The following is a 23231-nucleotide window of genomic DNA, read 5'->3' on the forward strand; positions in this document are numbered from 1 at the left end:
TTAGGTGTGATCGATCATGCGGATTGTGCCACGTATCCTCTGCCTTGAATGAGCTGTGCAGCATGATGGGTTAGTCTTTACATGTGAGCCTATCAATACGCAAGACTACGTAGCCCTGCGGCGCGTACCTTTAAAGCAGAGACCCATCGGGAAAAGTATTTCAGCTCAAGATATGCTCGGACTTCGTTTGCGAAAAGCCATACGCCGCAGCCCTCTCTCAAGTCTGCGTGGGCCACTCACATTTGACTCTGAAAGTTCCATTATGCTCCACAAGCATCCCGTTAATCCTGACTTCGCCTCACCAGAACGCCCCACCAGCTTCAATACAGATTCGTGATCGGCAATCCTCAGAGATTGACGTCTATTCAAGGTATTGCTCCAGGCGAACTAGAACCTCCCATACCCTCTCTCCAAATCATCTCGCGTCGTGGCAAGTTTCGCCGTCGGCATCTGAATCAGTTCCCTAGTAGCATCGCGCCTCGGTATAGCCGTTTCCTCATGAAGTTGAACATACTCCCCCTTGGGAAGAGACTGTTGGCTATACATCTCATGGTCATCATCCTTCTCCGTGCTTGAAACGACCGAAGCAAACGTGTGTTTGAAACTGGGTAGCTTGAGCTTTTCGGCTCGGACTTTGTCCGAGGGTGTCGCGGATGCCGATTCGTGACCTGACTCCTTTGTGGATTTGGACCTGAGTGTAAGGGCGCTGGATACTTTGGGGCCGATATGTTGGAAAAATTTTGGTATGACTGGGAGGCAGCTGATGACGATCCCGGTGGAGAGCTCGGCGTAAGTCCACATGCCCATGGGGACCATGTTATAGCTTATGTCAGGCGACTGGACGATCTTCCAGGTATAGTACGTCCGTAAGATGGAGGTTATGCATGCGCTGAGGCAATGAATGTTAGTCAAACTTCATGGAAATACCGCAGAAACGCAGGTGTTCGTGACGAAGTTGCGAGACTCTGGCGACATTCACATTTCCGAGCCAGGTTGTGATATGAAGGACTACTCACAAAAGACCTGTCGCGAAGATGGTCGTCATGAGTATCTTCTTTTTCAGCGGTAAGCGTAGCCTCCAGACGCAGGGCATGGGCAGTATTAGTATTGCAAAATCGGAGATGACGTTGAAGACCCCAGTGGCCTGGAAAGTCGCGTCGACGCTGAAACAATGCCCGGTTGTCATCAGCGGGTTCCAAATCTTCTCGCGTGGAGTACATATAGCGATTTCAAACACGGTCTCGGTGAGATAGAATACCAAATTGGTCCAGATGCAGAGGTGAACCCCAACATAGATGAACATGTTGCCTCTTCTGGTGGGTGCGAAGATGCGAAGGTATTGGAGCAGGATGGAAAGTTTGATGAAGAAGACCACAAAGCCGTAGACGACTGCTGAGATGTTGACCCACTAAACATGCTTTCAGTGCCGGGTTCCACCATTATGGCTTCCTCTCGTGATCAGACTCACGTAAAGCATCCTGAAAAAGGTTTGTAGCTGGACGTTCCACATATTGGTTCCCCCGCCATGCCGAGTCACGATCCCGGAAGGGATAGTCTCCCCAATCTGAAGCAGCTGATAAAGTCAGCAGAAGACCGATCCAGTTCCAAGCGGGCCGCTTTACCCATGCTAGGACGATGACATCTAAACGGCTTCAGTAAGGTAACGGCTGCAATCTCACAACGAGGAGGGAAACCTACAATCTTCCCATGCTAGCGCTCGAAGAATGAACACCTTAGTGTACATGCGCAAAAGCACAGCCAGAGTACCGAAAACGACGCAAAGAGCTATCGTCAAGGTGACAAAGACGTCGAGGTTGGGTGGATTGTGGAAATTAGGGATCACTCCTGCCGGAGGGCTCATCGCTGGCCCTTCAAGCAGTGTGCGGAGCGCAGCCTGAGCCTGCTCTGGAGTCATACCCGTGGTCGTACTCGCCATCTTGACGGGATTCAAGTTCAAACGCAAGAGCGATGCTGGAGTTTGAATGGGATCGAATCCAATGACCAAACCACAGCCTTGCACATGCGACGTTGAATGAGTTGTTCGTTTTTTAACCTGATGAAGGAATCCGGAACATATAATCCTGCCAACAGCCGCAGCCTTGCCAACACTCTCCTCCTTCCCCCCCAAACATAAGTTATTACCCATGTGCAAGGGCTAGTCTCCATCCTTCAGCCAAAGATGCTATTGGATCGGGCGCATACATTCTGCACAAGAGTATGCAGAGCGTCTCACTTGAGTTCAACATACTCAATGGTCAGGAACCATAATTGTTGGGAGCGGCGCAATGGGCTGCTCAGGTAGCACAATGGTTGGCCGTTTTCCTCCCAGGATTACGAAGGATTGCAGAAGGTGTACAAGCCAAGTCGGAGATTCGTGCATGAAACATGTACGCGCCGCCGAAGACCTCCATATGGGGCTCGTGGCTTTGTAGATCCTGCCATCTGGACTTGATGCAGCTAAGTCGGGCCACCCATCGCAACAACTGGGGGCCAAAAAGAAGCCACATGCCTGACTTGTTTGTTGAAAGTAATGGTGAGGCGCAGTCCATCGCAGTCCAGCCAGTGCAGCAGTATTTTTCGATATGCCGACTGCGGAAGCTTTCGGCATCAAATCGTCTTTCTCGATGGACTGCAAAATTATCCCACTCTGGACTCTGGTTGAAAGGGAAATGCAACGTTGTGGCGTAACATTGATCTACAGAGCATGTATGCATACAGTGGCCAAGCCTTCGACAAGACTTCTTATCACTAAGATTTCGCTTCGAGTTGCCCATCGATCAATGCCAAGAGAAGAGAGTACATTAACCCTAAGGATTCCGAGGAAAAGCCGCACGCTAATCCCGTTTGAGGTTTTGCAATGCTCGCGAAAACCGCTGCTAGTCGCCTTTGAGGTTTTGACAACCATTAAAGATCGTAAACCTCAAAGATACTTAGGGCAAGGATATTCCTATACTTCGCAATAGGTGTCTTATTCCTTCCCCGCAACTACATCTCATTAATTTTGCTGATATTGGAAGCCATGTTTTTAAGTGCCGAGATGCCATCTCCAGGAAATCTACATCACAAAGTGCAGGAATTCACGAGCGAGATGATCCGCGCGGCGACCGTTACTAGGGGAAGAGAAGATATAAGACGGGTTCGAAGACGGGCAGATACTGGTATCGGAAGCAGACTCGGGCATCGATATCTCCATGCTTGAATGTATCGAAGACGGCGGAGTGCCAGAAGGGGGCAGTAGCATCAGAGCAGAGGAAAGTTGACGTGATTGAAATACTCTATATGTAAACGCAAGGAAATCTGTGATATACTAGGACTAGAAAACCTGAGGTACCACCGCTTGTTGCCTCTCAGCGGACGTCGATTCAGACGCACTCAGATTACAAGAGGTGAAGAGCCTTCCTCCGAGGTCGAGCTTCTGGGTCGTTTGGAAATGCGCTGAGCGCTCTCCAACATCTGCGTTGTATCCGAGTCTGCAGGTACTGGCCTTCTAGGTGGCAACGGAGCTTTTGATGAGTATGTCCCCATGTAATCCCTCTCCCAGCACCAGCCCTTGAGCAGCGGGTCGTACTTTTGCCAGCTCCTGAAGAGATAGGTTTCCCGAGGCAGTCCACCTGGCTCAAACGGACGAAACGGCAGCGCTCCCATGAGCGGGATGCAGTAGTCTGCCTCTCCAAGCAGAATGATAGCCGCGCATTGTCCTTCAGCCTTGTGGAGCTCAGCAATGCGTGCAAGCTGGTTTGCTGGGGACAGCGTTGCTAAGCGATCCTCCTCCGTGTAGTGGTAGATTTGCCGTTCCAGCCACTCGCGGTCGATCGCTTTCAGCCGGTCCATTTCGAAATCAAGATGCGATCCTTGGTAATTCTTCTCTTTCTCTTTAAGGTGATCAATGACTGAGACAAGTCCTTCAATCCTGGAGACTGACGCTGAACAGCTTGTCCTTTGGCGATGATCGATTCGAATACAGAACTCCACAAAATCCTTCTTGTCGCTGTACTCGCATATGTCAAAAGCAGTAGCAACCTGACATGCACAAGGTGGGCAATATATGTACACTCTGACGCGATGACGGGCGTCTACTTCGGGCGCAGGTTTTCCTTCCGTTATTGCGTCAACCTTTAAAGCGTCCAAGTTCTCAACGTAGTTTCCTAAGTTCACGTAGGTGAAATATTGCGGGTGGATATGTTTTGTAATGCGATACCCGGGAGCGGAATGAGTACGGACAGTGCCTGGGGCAATGATGCTATAAATGTTCTGAAAGGACATCGTTCCTAAGCGTGATTGATCACAAGGTGCTTCTGAGCCTTGAGCACGACAAGATTCCGTCAACATAAAAAATATCTGCATTTTAGTGTCCAAGTAGACTATTTCTGTCAGCGTCACTCATGCGGGCTTGTCCGATGACATTTACCTTTTTGATCGCCAAAATGCGTTGGTATCATGGGAACACCAACCTCCGCACCCGAACCGCCCTGAATTGGAAGCTCATAGCGCTCTAGACGTTCGTCCGCCAATCGGTTGTCGAGGGTAGTAACATCAGATGCATCGATCGCCGCGCTTGCTGCTGTCCACCACTTGGGATAGTCATCTTTACATGCTTCTTGGAATAAATGGAGGCTTTGGATATCGTCGACCATTGATGCGATATCGTCCTGTACTTTCTGTTCTTCCAACTCCGATGACACAGGCACCGTTTCATTCAAACCATCGATCAAGTCTCGGATATCGTCTACGAGCTTCTGGAACTTTGTCTCATCATGGATGGCCCACCTAGTCTTATCGAGAACGCCGGGTCCTTGAGACTGTCGACGCAATCGAAGACGAAAACGTTTGAGGGCGTTGGAGCTGATACCTGATTGTGGGACTGTATCATCGGCAGGAGTGTACGCTCGTAGCCCGTATCTATTTGTGAGAATTTCGGTATCTTTCAGAAGGTGTCGGATACTGTCAAGGCATCTTTTGGTCAGATCCTGGCGTTTGTGGTCGCTCTCGGAGTGAGACCCCGCATTTTGCTGCTCCCCATTGCAGACTCCAGCAAGGTCTCCCCAGACTAGAAGACGCTCTTGTTGGTATTCTAGCTTGACCAGAAGAACTTCGAAGTTTTGCTCGAAACCTTTGGCTGCCTTGAAGTATTCGAAACACTCGACGCATGTTGTAAATAGGGCGGCTACTCCTATACTCAGACTGATTGGCTCCACGGGGACCATGCTGTTATCATCCACTCTAGTGAGATCAGCTGAGGAAAGAGTCTAACGTTCTAGCAAAGTCAGTCTATGAAAGGATTTTATATCTGTAGGTAACAAGGCTGATTCGTGGCTGAGTCAGCGGCAATGCCCCCTCAGCCGCTCAGCCACCACAGACTGCTCGACGCTATAACGCTTCGTTCTTGCTAAGCTAGATAGTAGAGACAAGAAAGAGTCGGAATCCAGACGCGATGCCTTTATGTGCCGTTAAGGTAACATTCGAGACATTTTTCGCCGTGCTAAAAGGCCTTCCACTTCACACCTTACAGTTCATTCTCACCGCCTTCTGGCTCATAACGGACCATCTCAAGGAAGACGCCGAGAAGCACAAATCATGGCCAAGCATTTCTATGCTAATCATCAAAACTTGAACCCGCTCTCAATGCCTCAGAATCTCAGCCTCCATTACCATTGGCTCCCACGCAAAGAGCCGTTCTTTCCCACAAAGGCCATCAGAAAGGACAAAATTTCTCCACAGAGCATCGCGCGTCTTCTCCATTCAGATCTTCCCCAGTTTCTTGGCCACATAGGCCAATCTCGTGACTTTGTACAGTCTCCAGTCTCTTGCCGCCTCTGAACCATCGTTGCCACCAAGCAAGCGTATAAGAGGATGCTCAGGTGAGACACAAATGTGCAGATTATCCTCGTAGACGGCGTTGATAAGCTTCGAGAAAAAGTCATCGATAAGATACGGCCCGTTAGCATATTCTAACTTGACGGTGTTGATTTAGAGAAGGCATGGCATTTGACAGGCATTGGAAGCGCGTTGGTTTGGAACGCCCATTGAGACGTCGGAGATTGACCTGAGAAGGCGATCGAGAGCGGTGCCGAGAGCGAAGAGCGACTGCTTGTAGGCGCTTGGCGAGGTTCTGTAAGGGCAGGCTGTATGTGATGGTTCGTTGGGATCTGAGTAGACTGAGTGACTATATGGGTACACGATCAGCTTGTAGAAGAATTCGATAAAGCCTTGACACGCAGGGGGTCCTTTGATGTTTCTGGTACAACCAGCGACGGCAGATTAGGCGATGCGACAACTCTGCCGTATCTGCTAGCGCTCCCAACACCAGAGTTCCTGATGGTAGTATCAGCTACCAAACGCCCATCAGAATTGATAGTTCCAAGACACTGGCCAAGCTAGTACTGCCTTCAAAGAATAATTGCATCGAATGGCGCCGAAGCCACCTCTATATGTTACAACCTTTCTCAAGCCAATCCAGTGTTGTCACGCGACCTCGCTTCGTGGCCTGCAACAACAGTAACAGGCTCATAGGTCTTATTCACGTCTTCTAAGCAATGGCAAAATCCAATTTCAAGGCTATAGATGATGAAAAGCGTTAAGCTTGGCAGCATTTGGTACTTGTTGACCTCTCTCTGGGAGGAAGGAAGAGGCATTCACTTCCTCGATGTCACTCTTAATGACCACTACCGCAATAGCCGAGGCGGCACCATGACTTCTAATCATTCATAGCAGCTTTAGTAGTTATTACCGCTGCCGCCATAGATACTTCACCATCACTTTCACCTCCGTGTTATTGACAGCTGCTTTGATACTCATCACCACTGCCGCCATAGACGCTATCCATCACTCCCACTTCCCTTTCATTCACAGCAGCCGTGACAACCACCACCATCACTCCCACTTCCCTTTCATTCACAGCAGCCGTGACAACTACCACCATTACTGCCATAGCCGCTATACTCTCACTTCCACTTCATTCACAGCAGCTGTGATATTTACCACTACCGCCATAGCCGCCATATCTTTACTTTACCCTCACTTCCAGTTCTTTCATATCAGCCGTGAAACCAATCACCATTACCGCCATAGCCGCTGTACTCTCACTCCCACTTCATTCATAGCAGCTGTGGTATTCACCGCCATAGCCGCCATTTCATTAAAGTACTTTCACTTCCAATTTATTCACAACAGCCGTGATACTTACCACCACTACCGCCATAGCCGCCATACCATCACTTTCACCCCTATCCTCTTCATAGCAGTGATCGAATTCACCACATTAGCCGCCGAAGCGAAATACCATCCTGTGCTGCCTCGTCACTCCTCTTCCCGTTTCATTCACACACACACATGCGTCTATTTCCCGCTCCCGGCGATTATCATAACAACAACTCTAAACTATCAACCATGGACAACAGCCTTATCCCATTGGCAACAGAAGGTGCCGCGCCAAATCCACCCGAGGCTGTAAAGCAATGCAAGAAGCGGACCAAGTGGTCCAAACCAACGGATCCATCTCTCGAGCAGAGATATGGTTCGAAGGAGATAGCCCTGGACGTAAGCATCCAGATCCACAGTGATGTACTAGGACCCGAGCTAAGAAAGGGCTGTTATATAGGCCGAGGAATTCTCGAAAAAGGCCCCTCCTCAGTTATGTTTGGAGGATCAAGCACACTGGGAGAGACTTCGCCCAGGTACGTAGAACTTCTACCAATCGATAAAAGCGTGTGTCTTTGTTATATCTACCGCCGCTGACTTCAATTTTTAGCTTTACTAAAATTTCACGCGCGTGGGAGTGACTTCAAGAACACCCACTCCTTCCAGAGTCGGTAAGTTCAAACAATGCTTCGAAGACATTATACAGGGCTGCTAACGCGTCTTGATAGCCTTACTCAGATAAGGCGAAGCCTTCGGGGTCTGCAGGAAGTCTCGAATGGCACCCGTGCCAGATTTAAGATCTTCGATCATAAGATCCGGCCTAAGGGCAAAACTGCCGCGCGGGTAGGCAAAGGTCCTGGTCAAATTATGCATGAGAGGTTTGGTTGGATGAGGGTAGTCTGTGGGCCGAGTCCGACAAGATCGAGGGGTGACGGATCTAGCAGGCATCCCATAATGCTAGACTGAGCCTGTGGGAATGGATCCATTGCGAGTCACTGGTAGCAATCGATAGAGAGCATGCGTTCAAGAGACTAGCGAGCATGCGTTCAATTCAAGTTGTTAAAAACCGGCCTTAAAATTGCTTTCAACAAAGGGTGCTCGAAGTTTTCTGCGAGTTATTCTCCCAGCTGTTCTCAGTGACTTTCCAGATTCTAGTTGACTTTCTTTCTTGGTTGTGCACGTATTTCACTAGTGCCTACTTGATGTTGATGGCTCTTGCGGGAAGCGAAGCCATTGCTTGCTAAGCAAATCTCTTTGGTTTCGGCGAGGGAAACAGATTGTTCCAGCCTCCGAGGCAATGCAGGCGCGAGCTGAGGTTGGCTAGCACTGTATGGCTATCCCGAGGTCGCCTGCCTCAGTGGCGGTAACATTCGAGGGTATCTGGCAAATCTATTCGAGCTTCGGAAAACATCGATGTAGGAATCTGCGTCCCATGAATGCCTGTATTTAGGAAGGTAATATTGGACGTATAGCTTGAAGATTGGATGCCTATAACGCCATCGGTATAAGAGTCAGGTCCCTTTGGTCTCTCAATTATCGCGATGCATACTCGTGAGATAACAGCACGGAGTTAATCCTCTTTATACCTCTGTCTTGTATGCTGAACAGCAAAGTTCTGAAGTGCAAACAAGCAACCCTTCACTGGCCTGTCTACTTCCGCACACATTTACTTACTGACGACGAGACAGCGCAGTCACACTGTGCACGATGGCTGACACACCTTCTCCAAACAAATCCACCAGAACACCACGTCTCATATTGCGTGAAGCCCGCAAAGGGGACCTCGCCGCCATTCATAAGCTGTACAGCAATGAGGAAGTAATGAGATACTGGTAGGTCGTCTCTAGATTTTCAACATCATATCTTAACTAATTTAGTCCCTCTGAGCGCAGGTCTCAACCCCACGATTCTGTGTCCCGAACGGCAACCTATCTCGAAGCCATGGTCACCTCATCAACAAACGGAGACCTTGCGTTTGTCCTCGTCCTACCCCCATCTGCCACCACGATAACTACTTCCACAACTCCTGCCGGCACCACAATAGACGAAGGCAAAACCATAGGACATGCAGGTATCTGGTACGCCGACCGGAACGAACTTGTGTTTATGATCGATAACGCCTACTGGAACCGAGGCTACATGACTGAAGTACTCGCAGCGCTCGTCCCCATCTTCTGGGAGAAGGGGTTGAAGAAGGTATACGCGGACGCGAACCCGGATAATGGGGCTAGCCTCAAGGTGCTGAGGAAATGTGGATTCACTCAAGTGGGGGGGAACATTGTAGAGTCTTTGGCAGGGGAGTATGAGAGCCTGCGCATGGAATTGGCAAACCCACGTGATGGAGAGGAGGAAGGAGAGTTTGATTTTGCGGATGAAGGGTCAGATTCCTAGCTCCGGGGATAATGATCGGGGATAAGGATGCGTAGCTCAATGGCGCTGAGGTCCTCACCTCTTCCTTCTTGCCATTATCCAATGGCGAACACGCCGTGCAATTCAACCGTGTATCTGATCGATCACTTCCCTCGCCTTTATACAATTGTTTGCCATTGTATCCTTCGCAGTCGCAACAGGCAGCGTAGCAGCTTACTCCTACCTCTTGGTGCCCTCCATTCGTAGCAGCTCTACCCCTGCCATCCTAGCTTAATAATGGCGCACAGGCTATCTCATTGGCTTTCGTACGATCCCGTGCCCAGTATTCCCTGCTGGCTTAGCTTGGGCGTGTCTCGCCTACGATGGTGTGCTCTACATTCTATCGCCCATGTCCTACTATCTCTCAGACCAGCTAACACCGAGGGTGTGTAGAGCCAAATGGAAGTCCAAGAACCAAGCCCTTTATCGCAGCAGCAATCCTTCTACCTATCATCATACCCTTCACCCTTACCGCCCAGCGACGCATAAACGCCAAGCTGAACCACAATCGAATAAGTTGATTGGGAAGGGTAAATTGTCAATTGCGGAGACACATAGCGCGGTGCCCAGCGAGCAGGACATTGGCGAACTGCTCGATGAGTGGGGTAAACAGAATGCTGTGAGGGCGGCGATTACGGGGATGGGGACGGTGCTGGGTGCTTGGGGCGTGCTGATGGCATGATGTGGGAAAAAGGGATCTGGCAGAGTCTCGGAAAGAGACTCCGATGGAAAAATATTAAGAAGCTTAAGAACTTGGGGGGAAGGATAAGGAACAGATAAAGTACAAGGGAGAATGGCGAGGAACGAGACTAGTGAAGACGAGGCAGAAGAGAAGCGCAGGTGCTGGGGACTCGGCCCACAGCTTCCGCGAAGGAACATGCCCAGACACTTTGTCTGTAGACATCTGCCAGCAACACTCGACATAGATTGCAGACTTGATTCCCATGCCTGAGACTTTCGCCGGTCGAGGTGCGCTGGATGAGGTGCTGCAATAATCACAGTTCTATCTGGAGCACAAAATAAAAAGCAGCGCTCTGGAGACATCGGTTGTCATCAGCATTTCTATCGAAGCCTGTGAGGAACATTCCGGAGATTTTCGGCATAACGAGGTCTAGCAGGCTGAATACAGAGCCCTGGATCTGTTATAGAGCTCTCTTCTTCTTCTTTGATCCTGTAATTCGGATACACACGTCGTAAAATTAAAGTTATAGTGGCTGTGTTTTGAAACTGGGCTGCAAAGGGCTGCAAACACTTACTTGATTTGGCTTTATAGCCTTGCTGCGATGTTATTCCCCTGGCCTTGCTAGTGATGTGGAGGCTTAGCACGTACAGACACAGAAAGTTTGAGGACACCAAGTCCCTAGTATTCATTAGGTCAAGCGTGTCGAGGAAGCTTTGGTACATTGATCTTGCCTTTGCGGAATCCGTCAGCCTTCTCATATTTTTACCTCTCGACAGCAGACGCAAGTTGGAGCTGGACTACTGGTAGATAAGGTCCGCTGATAACCCACATGGTTATGTTGACAGAAAGTATGCAAGCATAGACTCTGCCACCGGAGAACCTGGGAGGCGTGGAGCTTGGTCCCAGGATGAAGATGTTTCGGTCTCGGATATTTTCCATGCTCGAACGGTCAGACCTTCGCAAACTATCCAGATCAAGTCTCCGGAAGAGCGTAGAGAGCGACATGAACAGTCTCAGCATAAAGCCCTGCTGGCTCGGCAAGATATGGTGTAGAGGATGTAATGGTATCTCCGCATAGCTTTTATGTGTTGATGGTTGATCTACATAATCTACCAGGGTGCAAATCGACGGTTGATACAGCCTTTCCGGCTGAGTCGGTCCCCACCTGGACCGTGACTGCCTGCCATTCGCGTCAATTTTCGTTGTTGAAAAGTAGTTGGAGTATGAGTGCGTTACCTGCCAAGGGCTATCAGGTCCGTACGACTTCGTGCTCCAATTGACGGCTACGGGGCCGCTTCTAAATACTCGTACGGCGGTCATACCGTACAGGAGGAGGTGCGTGTAAGATAGTAGAGGTCGCATCGTACCAGGGTCAAGAAAGACTTGGGTGGAAGTAAGGAAAAAGCCCACGAAATACAGATTGACACTAGTGGTATAGATGGGAAGAAGAGGAAATTTGTTGTATGTCGAGGTATCATTTCAAAATTGTGCTCTTGTGAGGCTGAAGTGCAAGCGTTCAACCGGGCTATGGCGGCTCAGATCCTTCGCTTCAATAGGCTTCAAAATATAAGCCCCAAAGGAGTGTTACATAAGTCGCTGACTGGACTCGCACAGCCGCTGTCCCTTGGCAATACTAACCATGAGTAGTCGGGCTTGATATCAGGTTTCTTTAGCATAAGCACTCACACTTGAGCGTAGAAGGAGAAGAGGTGACGAAAAGTCAGATGGAGTGGTACGGTACATTTACGGCGGTTGGAGTCCTTGGGACACAGTGGTTTCGTAGACTTGAAAATGTCTTGCACAGCCATCTCTAGATGGTCTCTAACTCTAGCACATGTGTAATAAGATGCTGCCAATTATCAGAGGATCTTGGCACCAGCTGACATCCGGAAGGAATGCAGATATGGGGGGCCTCTGAGACAAAGCATCGCTGACAGCTGAGCGACTCGGTCCTCAGAAATCTTGCTCCACAAGCCAAGCTCAATCCCAGAGAAATAAAAATAGCCGAACTGGATCACAGGCTAAGTACCTCGCCTCTGTCAGCCCTTACTCATAGCACTGCACACTGTATTGGCAGATTGCATGTGGGCATCTGGAGAATGCGGCTCTGGATTGGGTACACGATGTGAAGATTTACCACGAAGAGAAGACTGAACAGTGCAACTTCAAGGCTTGTGGCCACTGTGCGCAGACTGCCGAGAGACTGATGCGTCACAGCTCGGAAAGTCAGTTCAACGACAACGAAGGCGGGAACGGCCTTGGCGAAGGGAGCAGCGGGGCCAGCATTATCGTTGGGCCTTACTCGCCTCCGAAGAATACGTTGGTATGATCGCCTATGTGAGGCATATCACGAGCAGGCTCGATGATTTCCGTAGGGATCTAGGGTTGAAATTAGCAATCGGAAGTGAGAGATATTTTCGAGCACGAGAAGCGCTGTCATTCTGTCACGGTCACGGCTGGCGAATGACTGATTTCTTGAGAGGAGTCCACACCTCCAATATGACTGATGGTACCTGGCATTTTCTAATGAAGTATATCCAGCCATCTAAAGAAGTATTGAAGCCTTCTGGCAGCCACACAGCTCTAGACTATTGCATAGGTTGACTCGCTCAAAAGGACCTAGGACCCAGTACTGTCGTTGCATCTCCGGTCTCTTCCAGGTTAGGTACGGCCTATGTAGGTAAGATGAGATGTTCGAGAACCGTACTCAACACCCGATGGACATTTGTACCAGAAGTAATAATATCAAGCTGGGCGGTGGAAGCCGAAGATGTTTTCCTGCTACAGGGGACACCGGAGTTTAGCCGTGCACGCTTCCCAACCTGACCGCGGAAACCCTCCACTCTATACCCGATATGGTAAGCTCGGATGTCAGAATAGCGTCTGAGGACTGAGGCAATGCTCGACCGACTAATCGTAGTCCGACTATTCGCTTCGCTTATAGTAGTCTTTAACTTAAAGACGCATTAGTCTTAAAGACGCGAAAATCTATTATTTCTTTCTAATTCTATATAGATCTTATTCTATAACTCGAATTCTAATAAATATATCTTAATATATATATACTAGCTTTTATAGATTATAATTTAACTTTCGAATATAAGTCTTAATAGTCTTATTAATCTTTTCTTATTAAATTTTCTTAGCTTAAGTAACTCGCTTTAGAGTCTTCTCCGTCTTTTCTATAGCTATTTCTTTTATTATAGTTAGAGATTTATATATTTAATCTATTAATATCTATTCTCTTTTCTAGATAATCGTTTTAGAAAATATCTTATATACTCGCTTAATTACGGCCTTTTTATAAATAGCCTTAATATCTCGCTTAATAATTTATCTTAAGTAGTTATTAATAATAGATTCTTTTATAAATTAAGCTAATAGCTATTATATATTCTTTAAAATAATAAAAGTTTAAGTAGTAAGTAGTTTTTTAAATTATTAATTATATTTAATAACGTCTTCGACTTTATAAGAGATTTTAATAAGTATAAGAGATATAAACTCGTCTAAAGTTATAGCGTAAGATATTAGATTTCTAATTTTTTCGAGTATTACTTTAGAGTTATAAAGTATAAAATTAATTTTTTAAAAGGTTGAATATATAATATTAGATATAAAGGTTTAAATTTTTATTTAATTAAATATTATAAGAAAGTTAAGTCTATTAAAGTCGCTACTTTTAAGATATATAGTTAAATCTATAGTCTTTATATAATAATATTTAAATAATTAAAAGTATTTTATATTTAATAACTATATAATATATATAGAATATAGAGAAAGTATAAATAAGTCGATCTTTAATTATTAAGTAAATATATGAAATTTGTAGATATAGTAAGATTCGAAGCTATTTAGAATTAAGATTCTCTATTTTTTTACTTAACGATGATAAGAAAATATATTAAAATGTAATAGCTAGTTATATATTAGTTAGTTATTTAAATATTTAATAAGTAAAACGATTAATATAGTATTCGAAGATAAGTCGTTTTTATCTTATTTATATAGAATATAAGTATTTTTTAGAATTATAAATAGAGGTATACTCTAGTCTTTAGCGCTAATATATTCTATAGATATAATATAATTATAATTATCTAGATCTATAAATTATAGAGACTTATTTTTATTTAAAGTAATATTATAATAAATAATTTTATAGTTAATTCGAAAGTTAGTCTTATCTATATTCTAAATATCTTAATATTATATATTCTTCTCTTTATAGTCTTATCGAAATTTCTTATATATTATACGTATACTCTTAATATTATATATATTCTTATACTCGATATTAAGAGATTTTTACTTTTATTTATAATATTTAAAATATTATTTTATAAATTATATAGTCTAATTTTTATTAAGTAATTTAGAAGAATAATACGAATTTAAAGCGATTTTTAGAATATATTTAATAGTACTTTAAATATAATTTAATTAAAGTAAATACTCGATATTATCTAAATAATTAATATAGTTATATAGCGATTATTTTTAAATCGTAGTAAGACGTATATAAATAGATATTTAAGTATTTCTAAAAGCTTATCCCCGAAGTCGTTTTTATATCTATCGCGATTTAAGATTATAATACTCTATAATCGCTGTAGCGCTATAAAAATAATCTTCTAGACGAGTTTCTTTTACTTAGAATAAGATATAGATATAGTATAATAGAATAATAGTGGATTATAATATAGGGTGTTAAATCGCGAAAAAACGCGTCTTTAAGACTAGTGCGTCTTTGAGTTGCGGACTACTATAAGCGAAGCGAATAGTCGGACTACGATTGCTTGATTCCTTGACTCGTACACGAAGCACTGCTCTCTAGAGGACAAGCGAAAGCTTACCTTTCATTAAATTGTACGAGCCTACCAATCGGCGCCGCCGTCGATGTCGTACTGGGGCTGCTGAGCCGCCAGTTTCACTCTTGACTCCGCCATCCTGCGCTCCATCTAGGAACACGTACAGCATTGCTCAGCGCCTATGCCTCTCATAGGATTTCAGCCGCACCTTCAGATTTAGCCCCAATATGTAGTTCCTAGTCGCTATGTTGTCTCGTCTTCTGCCATCATCTGCCACCAGCAGGCAGCGCCATGGACGGCGGTCTTGAGGTCGATGGACGCAACAACCTGCCCATTCCATACCAGAAGCATGGCGAGGATTATAAATACTACAATGGAGAAGAGCAGCATGATCAGCCATCGTACGAAACATACTCGACGGAACCACTCACGAAGAGCAAACGCTTATGCGGGCTACGGCCCGCGACATTCTTCCTCAGCATCGCATTGGCCGTATCCGTTGTGCTCGCAGTCGTTGCAGCCGGTGTAGCGGGTTCATTGGCTGCAAAGAGAGGGGACACCAGGTACGTACCGCGTACTGCATACTCAGAACGAGCAAGAGACTGATTGCATCACTTACAGGACCGTCGCCCAATCCAATTCATCCTCCTCCATACCAGCCTCCAATCCCTCCTGCCCCTCTTTCAACGACACCTCTACCCTCCCCGTCTACTCCTACCACATCAACGACTCCCCATTCCAACCGACCTCCAATTGCACTTCCCTTGGCTCCACCTACACCTCCCTCTTCACCAGCGCCAGCTTCAAGCTCCAATGCGGCCTCGACCTACCTAGCAACAATCTCTACAGTGTCTTCGTCTACTACTTCACCGACTGCTTGGAAGCATGCGCAGCCGTCGCCAGGTATCCCGGGCTGAATCAGACATGCTATGGCGTTGCCTTCGATACCAATTATGACGTGACACCGGAAGGCCAGTATGGGAATTGTTTTTTGAAGGATTCGCCAGATATCACCGCGAAGGCGGCCAATGTGAATTTCACGTCTAGTGCAGTGCTGGTGGGCAGTTAGCCACGCGGAATGAAGATGTCGTGATATGGTCCATGGTGCCTGCGTTGCCCGGAACAGTGGGAGAGATGATATCTATACATGTGTTGGCATGAACCTCGAATTGTACATGTATCGGGATGAAGTGCGAGCTTGCATCTAAGGTATCGGAGCCTAGCTAGTGGCGTTTTGGAAGAGGTTCAAGGTTGCCTAGAAGAGACGTGTTGAGGTCATGTATGTCCGCATTGAGTTGCAGTTCGAGCTTGCACCGAATATTGGTAGTCAATTGACAACAAATAGATGGAACGAGCGGAGTATGCACGGAAGATCCTATACCATTTCTTTTCAACAGGGCTGCTGTTCAGCTCCAAAAGCTTTCTTGCGGACAGTGACTGCACAAGAGCACATCACTTGAATGACATCTTCGATCCGGCTACTTTGGCATCATTCTGGGCATTCTACGAGACTGGGGGTGCAATTTTCACTTGAAACCCACTCCATACCTCTTCAAAACGCCAAAGACACAAGTACAGATCTTTAGCAGGCAACATTACTTTTGCAGCTCGAGCAGAAGAAGGTCTGCTACGAATCCCATCGCATCAGCCGATGTCTACAACCTCGGCAGCCCGCACACCGCACTGCTGGTTCTCTCGAGGTTGTCCTGCCGAGGTTGTTTCCTTCTGCCATCTTCCCTATTCCGAACACTCATTTGCTCTCCTCGTGCCCGGCTGGAGTCCGGTATACCATATTGTGGGGGGGAAAGTTGTGCAACCCAGTGATTCTGTCGTATTCACGTCATGGGACCTTTGCCTTGAACGTTGCAATGGACATTAATACCTGCCAATCTTGTTGCCTGTAGCCAGCAAAGATCGACTCAGCAGTCATTCTGCCCTGTCATCACCACGTGTAGCAGTACACCATGTCATCGAGCAACAATCCAAATACCAAGGAACTAGACAACCCAAGGATCGCACAGGAATTTGAACTTAGAGAATCCACCTCCTCAAGGCCGGCAAGATAGTGGCGAGTAACCCACTCCAAACTCACATCTCAGTACATCAACTCAGGTCGACCAACTAACACCAGTCAATCAAAAAAACGGCAGGAAATAGGACGCCTAATAGGGCACCATCAAGAAGATCGCACTTCGAGAAGAATCGATGTCGTAGCACAGGTTCGAAAGCTATTCAGACAGGCTGCAGACCAGGTGGCGAGTTTTGACGACAGGGTGCCCAAAGCTGGACAAGAAGCATGACAAAGAAGCCGAAGGCGAAAAAACCACCGCGATTGTGCCGCAAAGGGATGTGAAGGATGTATGACCAATCGTGCCAAGAATACGCGGGGCGACGCACGGTGGTGATTTGACGATGGGAAACCTCGAACCTCATACGGAGCTAGTATCAGTATTCAAAGGTTGGTCACTGGAGTGCTGGGCGCTCATTAGGAAATCAAGTATCTCGGGGCAATCGAGCAATCTCATCCCAGGAAGATTGTTCCGGTATCCATCAGCTCCTCCTGGCAAATTTTGACTCCGACATGCCGTCCCTGGCGATTCTGCCTACACACCAGCTTCTCCAGCTTTTTCCCCATCCGGGGTTCTGCAAGACTCCAATCGAAGAATCCAATCATTGAAACCAACACATCTCATTGTTCAGCGCCACCAGCTGACCTCTTACAAAAATCTCCCGTCTCGCCACAAGCAAATCCGAATGCTAGGATCTGCCCGCCTTTAGCGACTACATCTGCGAAGCCACAGCCTATGGCATCATAAGAGCCCGAGACGTCCTTCGAAGCGGTCACTTTCTTGAACACAGAAGATGCAGGCGGCCCAAAAACCCTCAAACACCAAATCTGTGTCATCTTTTTGTCTGCGGGCGTCGGTAGCGCGGACAGATTCCTAGCTAAAGCAGCTTACAAGGCGATTCCCGACCTCGCATACATCTGCACTACGAGCTTTCATGCAGATAGTGGGAAGAGGACTGTGCGAGGGAGCTTTCTTGTTGAGGAATGAATGACAGGCGAGTGGGTTAAAAAGGGCAAAGTGATTCGGTCGGTTGAGTGAGACTGTCCGTGCAGTTGCGAAAGACTGGATAAGGAGATATGGGTGATAGTATTGGCTGAAGTTTGAAGGCTAATCAACAAAAGTATTAGGGTTCGGTGCTATTTACCTCGAGTAAGGTACGGAGATATTCGGGTCTCTTCTAATCACCGGCGTCCAAGGTCTCGAACATGGGCCCAAGCGAACATTGGCGGGCCTATGAGGCTATGAGGCTATCAATCATTTCCAAGCTCTCCTCCCCGTGTCCCCGTTGCTGCATAGCGGTAGGAACACCCCACTCCCTTTGATATCCGGCTAGGTAGATTGGCCAACACACACCGCCATATTTCGTCATGCCCTAACCCATGTCGGCCCGAAAATCACGCTAGCCTTTATGCGGCTAAAAGTTCCAATAGCAATTTGTACTCATATGGCCAGGTACACCCTACACGCAATGCCTCAAACAAATCCCTCAATGGCCCTAATTATGTGCCCCTATGTGATTCATATCCATGGTTCTATCGAAAGGATCGACTCGCCACAGACTGAAGCTCACTCTCGTCCAGACCTTCTTTCTTTCAGAGTTTATAGACTCTAACACATTTCTTGCTATACCTTGAACCCTCCCTCGAACAGCATCGAAGCATGCTCTGAAGAGCCACCGCCTCACACGCCATGGATGGTGCGAAAGAGTCCCGGTCCTTTCTGAGGAAGATCCGCTCATCCAAGGCGTTCATATTCACAGTCATCAATTTAGCCGTCTTCAGTCTGTAAAAGTCTAGGCTAAAAGTCTTGCCCAATGCGAGATCACTGACTCCAAGCGCTTCAGCGGACGCCTACCTGTATGCTCTGATCATCCCCGTCCTGCCATTCGCTCTGGTCGAAAGGGTACAACTCCACGAGGACGACGTACAGCGATGGATCGGTATTCTACTTGCAGCGTACGGAGGCGGTCTTCTCGTGGGATCCCGTGAGTCTTGTCGTTCCTTAGCTTTGATATCAGATATTCTGTCCTGTTCCGTGTTGCTAATGATGCTGCAAAGCAATCGCGGCATGGTTCGCGGATCGAGGTGAATCCCGTCAAGGTCCCTACCTCTGGGGGCTGATTGCCTTGGCGGCGTCCACGGTGGCTTTTTCGTTGGGACAATCGACGTCAGTGCTCTTGGTGGGAAGACTGGTTCAGGGAGCCTCTTCGGCTATTGTGCATACCGTGGGAACGGCCATCCTGGCCGATACAGTCGGCCAAGCCGGAGTCGGACCCGCCATGGGTTTTATTGGGATGAGTATCGCCCTTGGGGTACTGGTCGGTCCCGTAGTTGGTGGTGTATTGTATCACAGCTACGGATATCTCGCCGTGTTCATTTCCGGCTACGCGGTACGTATCTTGCCCTAGTCGTAGTCTCAAGTTGGCTCAATTTCCAGAACTCTCGACGTCTCATTCCGTTCTTAAACAAAAAATCACTAATCGAGTCCGCACAGCTTGTTGCGCTAGACTTCCTCCTACGAATACTCATGCTGCCAAGCCCAAGGAAGGCCAACATTCAAGCAGACGCAACATACGGGACGTTTTCCCACGACCAAGACAACGCCGAAACCCCACCAGATGAAACCCAGCGCCGAACGAGTCGCTCATCAAGACCTCCACCCACATCCTCCACAAACCCATCACCACCTCCGACCCCCAAAGCAACACCCCCCACGCACCGCCACCCAATGCTAACCCTCCTAACCACGCCCCGCATGCTCGCCGCCATCCTCGCAGACTTCATGCAAAGCGTCGTCCTCACCGGCCTCGAAACCATCCTGCCCCTCCGCATCAAGCTCCTCTTCCACTACAACTCCAAGCAGGTAGCCCTCGTCTTCCTCGTCCTGACCATCCCCTCCTTCTCCGCGCCCGCCGTCGGCCTCCTCAGCGACCGAGCCGGCGCCAAACCCATCGTCGCCCTCGGCTTCACCGCCCTCGCCCCCTTGCTCGTACTCCTCCGCCTCGTCACGCACGACTCCGGGGCCCAGGTCGCGCTCCTGTGCGCGCTGCTGCTGCTCATCGGGGTGGCGCTGAGCGCGCTGGCGACGCCCGCGTTCGCGGAGGCCATGTACGTCGTCGACGACGCGGCGGCGGCGCGGCCGGGGGTGTTTGGGCCCAAGGGGGCGTATGCGCAGGCGTTTGGGCTGATGACGGTGGCATATGCGGCGGGGTCGCTGGTGGGGCCGTTCGTGGGCGGGTTGATGGCGGAGCGGGTGGGGTGGGACAGGGTGACGCTTGCGAGCGGGGTGCTCTGCGGGTTGTGCGCGTTGCCGTGTCTGTATGCTACTGGGGGGAGGCGGCGGGCGGTATCGTCGGTGGGAGGGCAGGATTCGGGGTCTGGAATGAGTGGGTGATGAGAAAGAAGGCTTAGACGCCAGATTCAGGTCGTTTAACGATGATTATGACGAAAAGGATGAATACGATGATATATAATTAAATACTCATTAGCATCCCAGAGAGCCTACAACACAACAAATATAGAAGTCAGCTCTGCATGGCCTGTCCCTAATCTTACGCTACAATCCTCATATCACAATACCATCTCATGCCCTCCACCTACCTACCTACCCGCATCGCAGCACATCAACTCCGTCCAATATCCCCGCAGTGACCGTATACTCCACTGTCCAGCTAACACTCACCCGACTGGTTCCCAAACTCCAACATCCGCGGAACCATCCCGTCCTCAAGTGTATATAGAAATGAAGCACTCAATTGAGCGCGCAGAAGAGAGCTGAAGCGGCGCAAATATGCGATGTAGAGGCAGGCTACCTACGACCATGAAAAGGAACCACAATTCCCAAGGCCGAGAATTGGCGACGTGTTTAATAGGAAGAGGGTGAGCTCGATTGTGCAGCCGGAGCTGCTTTGATACTGCAGCAATAGTTGGGCGTGGATAGGGATTTTTATTACGTATATTGAATGCAGACTGCAACATACTGGGATGAGATCTCCACTCCGATAAGCGTGACAAAGCGGCGACGGCGTGAGGACTACAATGATATATGAGAGAGGACTCCGCACATCCTACACCTATTCCACCACCGAGCTCATAGCTTAGTGTTCCATTGTGCCTGTATCATCGCATCGAGGGAGCGTATCCCCACGATGCCCTTCCGATCCTGAACCTGCACCGAGTCGATATGTTTACAGCGCTCGATCCTGTCCTGCGTGATAATGTAAGCCTGTGGCAAGTTGCCATCCGTAACGAGTCTGTTCTGGACGTCGTCAATAGCGACACCAGCTTCCTGCGCCAAGAGCATTTCCACAACGGCCTTGCCGCACAGCGTACCGTTGGGCATGCCGTGGCCTGTTAAGGTTTTGTCATCAATATATATGACTTGCCGGTTACTGGAGGGGATTCTACGTACCAGAGTAGCCACCGGCAAGCCAGACACCTGGCCTGCTGGGAACGGCGCCAACCCACGGGTGGTGGTCTTTCGAAGTGCCCCAAATGCCAGACCACTGATGCGTCATTTTCAGCTCTTTCAAGCCGCCAGTCTCGCCCCCTAGTATAAGCAACTTCAACAGTGCCTCCCTCAGATAGCTCGCCGAACCTTCGTCCAAGACAGAATCATCCGTCTCACCGATCATGTTCAGCTTCTTTCCGACATAACCACCACCAAACATCAGATGGCCGGCCGGATTCGGCACGCCGGAGAAGGGCCGCTGATTCAGGTAGTCATCGTGGATGGGATTCCCACCAAGCGCACCGACGAAACCGTAGGAGTCCTCGAGGGGCTTTGACTTGGCGGGAGGAAGGAGGGCGGTCATAACTCCGCGCTCGGGCACTATGAGGTCTGCGAATTCCGGGAGGAGATGCGACGTGTATGCATTTGTGGCTAAGATGACATGGCGCGCTTTGATGGTACCGCGGGGTGTATGCAGGATGTGCCTTGGCCCAGTCGGCGCGGGGCCTTCAGGATCATCCGTGCACGGTTCAATCTTTGTGACTGGCGTCTTCGTCTGTAGATTCAAGTGACCCTCTTTGATAAGATCTTCGAGGATAAATGCGATAAGCTTGTACGGCCAAAGACTACCGGCACATGCGGATAGGGTTGCGCCCGGCGCGCCATTCACCCTGTGTCTCCGCAATGACTCCTCGTCATCAATGACTGTGACCTCCTTGCCCAACTCGGGAGCATGCCGTTTCAAGTCTCTCACGTCATCCGCAGCTGCCTTTGCTAACGGTTCGGTCCAAAAGGTCCTGCAACCTGTCAACGAGCGCCACTCACACGGAACGTTGTGCTTTTTGATGTAAGACTTGACAGCGTTATAGTTGCGAAGTTCGAACGCCGCGACATCGGGGGTGGAGTCGAATAGGAGGGGCTGGCAGTGACCTCCATTCTACAGATACGGCAGTGACGTTGTTAGAGCTGTAGGGAGACACCGAGAGAGAGAAAGAGAGAGTATGTGGTTCATCATACTCTACCCGTCGCACACCAGCATGCCTCTCGCGCATCAAGCATTACGACTCTCAATCTTTTAGCTCTTGCGTCTTCGGCCAAGAACCTGGCAGCAGATGCTCCAGTGATACCTGAACCAACAATGACAATGTCCGCCTCGGTGGGAAGATCTGGCGTTGTTCGGTGGCCGAGAAGGAAGTGGGAAGGCTCACTGTGCCAGAACGAGGCCGTCGAGTTTTGAGTGGGCAGGCTGGCCATGACTTCACGTTATGGATGGTGTCTCTATTCGCAATGCTGATAGACCTTCCGCTCCTGTGCTTCTCCTTGGGCTGGAAGGATAGTGAGTTGGGTAATTATTTATTCCTCTTGGACATGAGTCTTTCTCATTCAGCATCATTGCATTCTCCTGCTGTATCAGCCAAATACAATGAAAGTTGTATAATACCGAGGTTTGATTGCAGGAGCATGCTGGCTATAGGACATGCAGTCAGCATTTAGCGTGTGCGTGAATCTTGCAAAAGCTTGGCATCGTCATTTGTCCACCCACCACCAATAAAACGATAGATGAGATATAGGGTAATAAGCCGTAATCATAATAGAGAGATCTAATAACATTGTTAAAAGAATTTATTGAAAGAGAATCAGCATCAAATATTATAGCTAAAAGTCTTACTA

General features: G+C 48.4%; 7 protein-coding genes across 7 annotated transcripts; 4 read left to right on the plus strand and 3 right to left on the minus strand.

Moving 5' to 3' along the window:
* Positions 1-387: 387 nt before the first annotated feature.
* Positions 388-1936, minus strand: HO133_003897 (uncharacterized protein; the record flags this gene model as incomplete). Its single annotated transcript, XM_037294819.1, has 5 exons — positions 388-889; positions 1017-1408; positions 1469-1573; positions 1623-1642; positions 1699-1936. 5 exons carry the CDS (start codon positions 1934-1936, stop codon positions 388-390), a joined length of 1257 nt encoding a protein of 418 aa, XP_037148866.1.
* Positions 1937-3372: 1436 nt separating this feature from the next.
* Positions 3373-5204, minus strand: HO133_003898 (uncharacterized protein; the record flags this gene model as incomplete). Its single annotated transcript, XM_037294820.1, has 2 exons — positions 3373-4226; positions 4409-5204. 2 exons carry the CDS (start codon positions 5202-5204, stop codon positions 3373-3375), a joined length of 1650 nt encoding a protein of 549 aa, XP_037148867.1.
* Positions 5205-7386: 2182 nt separating this feature from the next.
* HO133_003899 (uncharacterized protein) lies at positions 7387-8103 on the plus strand (the record flags this gene model as incomplete). The annotated part of the gene is made up of 4 exons (XM_037294821.1): positions 7387-7536; positions 7598-7673; positions 7748-7808; positions 7866-8103. 4 exons carry the CDS (start codon positions 7387-7389, stop codon positions 8101-8103), a joined length of 525 nt encoding a protein of 174 aa, XP_037148868.1.
* Positions 8104-8844: 741 nt separating this feature from the next.
* On the plus strand, positions 8845-10228 carry HO133_003900 (uncharacterized protein; the record flags this gene model as incomplete). Its single annotated transcript, XM_037294822.1, has 3 exons — positions 8845-8955; positions 9025-9515; positions 9940-10228. The coding sequence occupies 3 exons, from the start codon at positions 8845-8847 to the stop codon at positions 10226-10228; spliced, it is 891 nt and encodes a 296-aa protein (XP_037148869.1).
* A 5105-nt stretch (positions 10229-15333) lies between these two features.
* Positions 15334-16111, plus strand: HO133_003901 (uncharacterized protein; the record flags this gene model as incomplete). Its single annotated transcript, XM_037294823.1, has 2 exons — positions 15334-15605; positions 15664-16111. 2 exons carry the CDS (start codon positions 15334-15336, stop codon positions 16109-16111), a joined length of 720 nt encoding a protein of 239 aa, XP_037148870.1.
* Positions 16112-19389: 3278 nt separating this feature from the next.
* On the plus strand, positions 19390-20583 carry HO133_003902 (uncharacterized protein; the record flags this gene model as incomplete). The annotated part of the gene is made up of 3 exons (XM_037294824.1): positions 19390-19500; positions 19548-20149; positions 20535-20583. 3 exons carry the CDS (start codon positions 19390-19392, stop codon positions 20581-20583), a joined length of 762 nt encoding a protein of 253 aa, XP_037148871.1.
* Positions 20584-21200: 617 nt separating this feature from the next.
* On the minus strand, positions 21201-22814 carry HO133_003903 (uncharacterized protein; the record flags this gene model as incomplete). Its single annotated transcript, XM_037294825.1, has 3 exons — positions 21201-21460; positions 21522-22497; positions 22578-22814. The coding sequence occupies 3 exons, from the start codon at positions 22812-22814 to the stop codon at positions 21201-21203; spliced, it is 1473 nt and encodes a 490-aa protein (XP_037148872.1).
* Positions 22815-23231: the final 417 nt, after the last annotated feature.

Source organism: Letharia lupina (genome assembly GCF_014066315.1).
Source record: "Letharia lupina isolate WasteWater1 chromosome Unknown contig_19, whole genome shotgun sequence".
Classification (NCBI taxonomy): domain Eukaryota; kingdom Fungi; phylum Ascomycota; class Lecanoromycetes; order Lecanorales; family Parmeliaceae; genus Letharia; species Letharia lupina.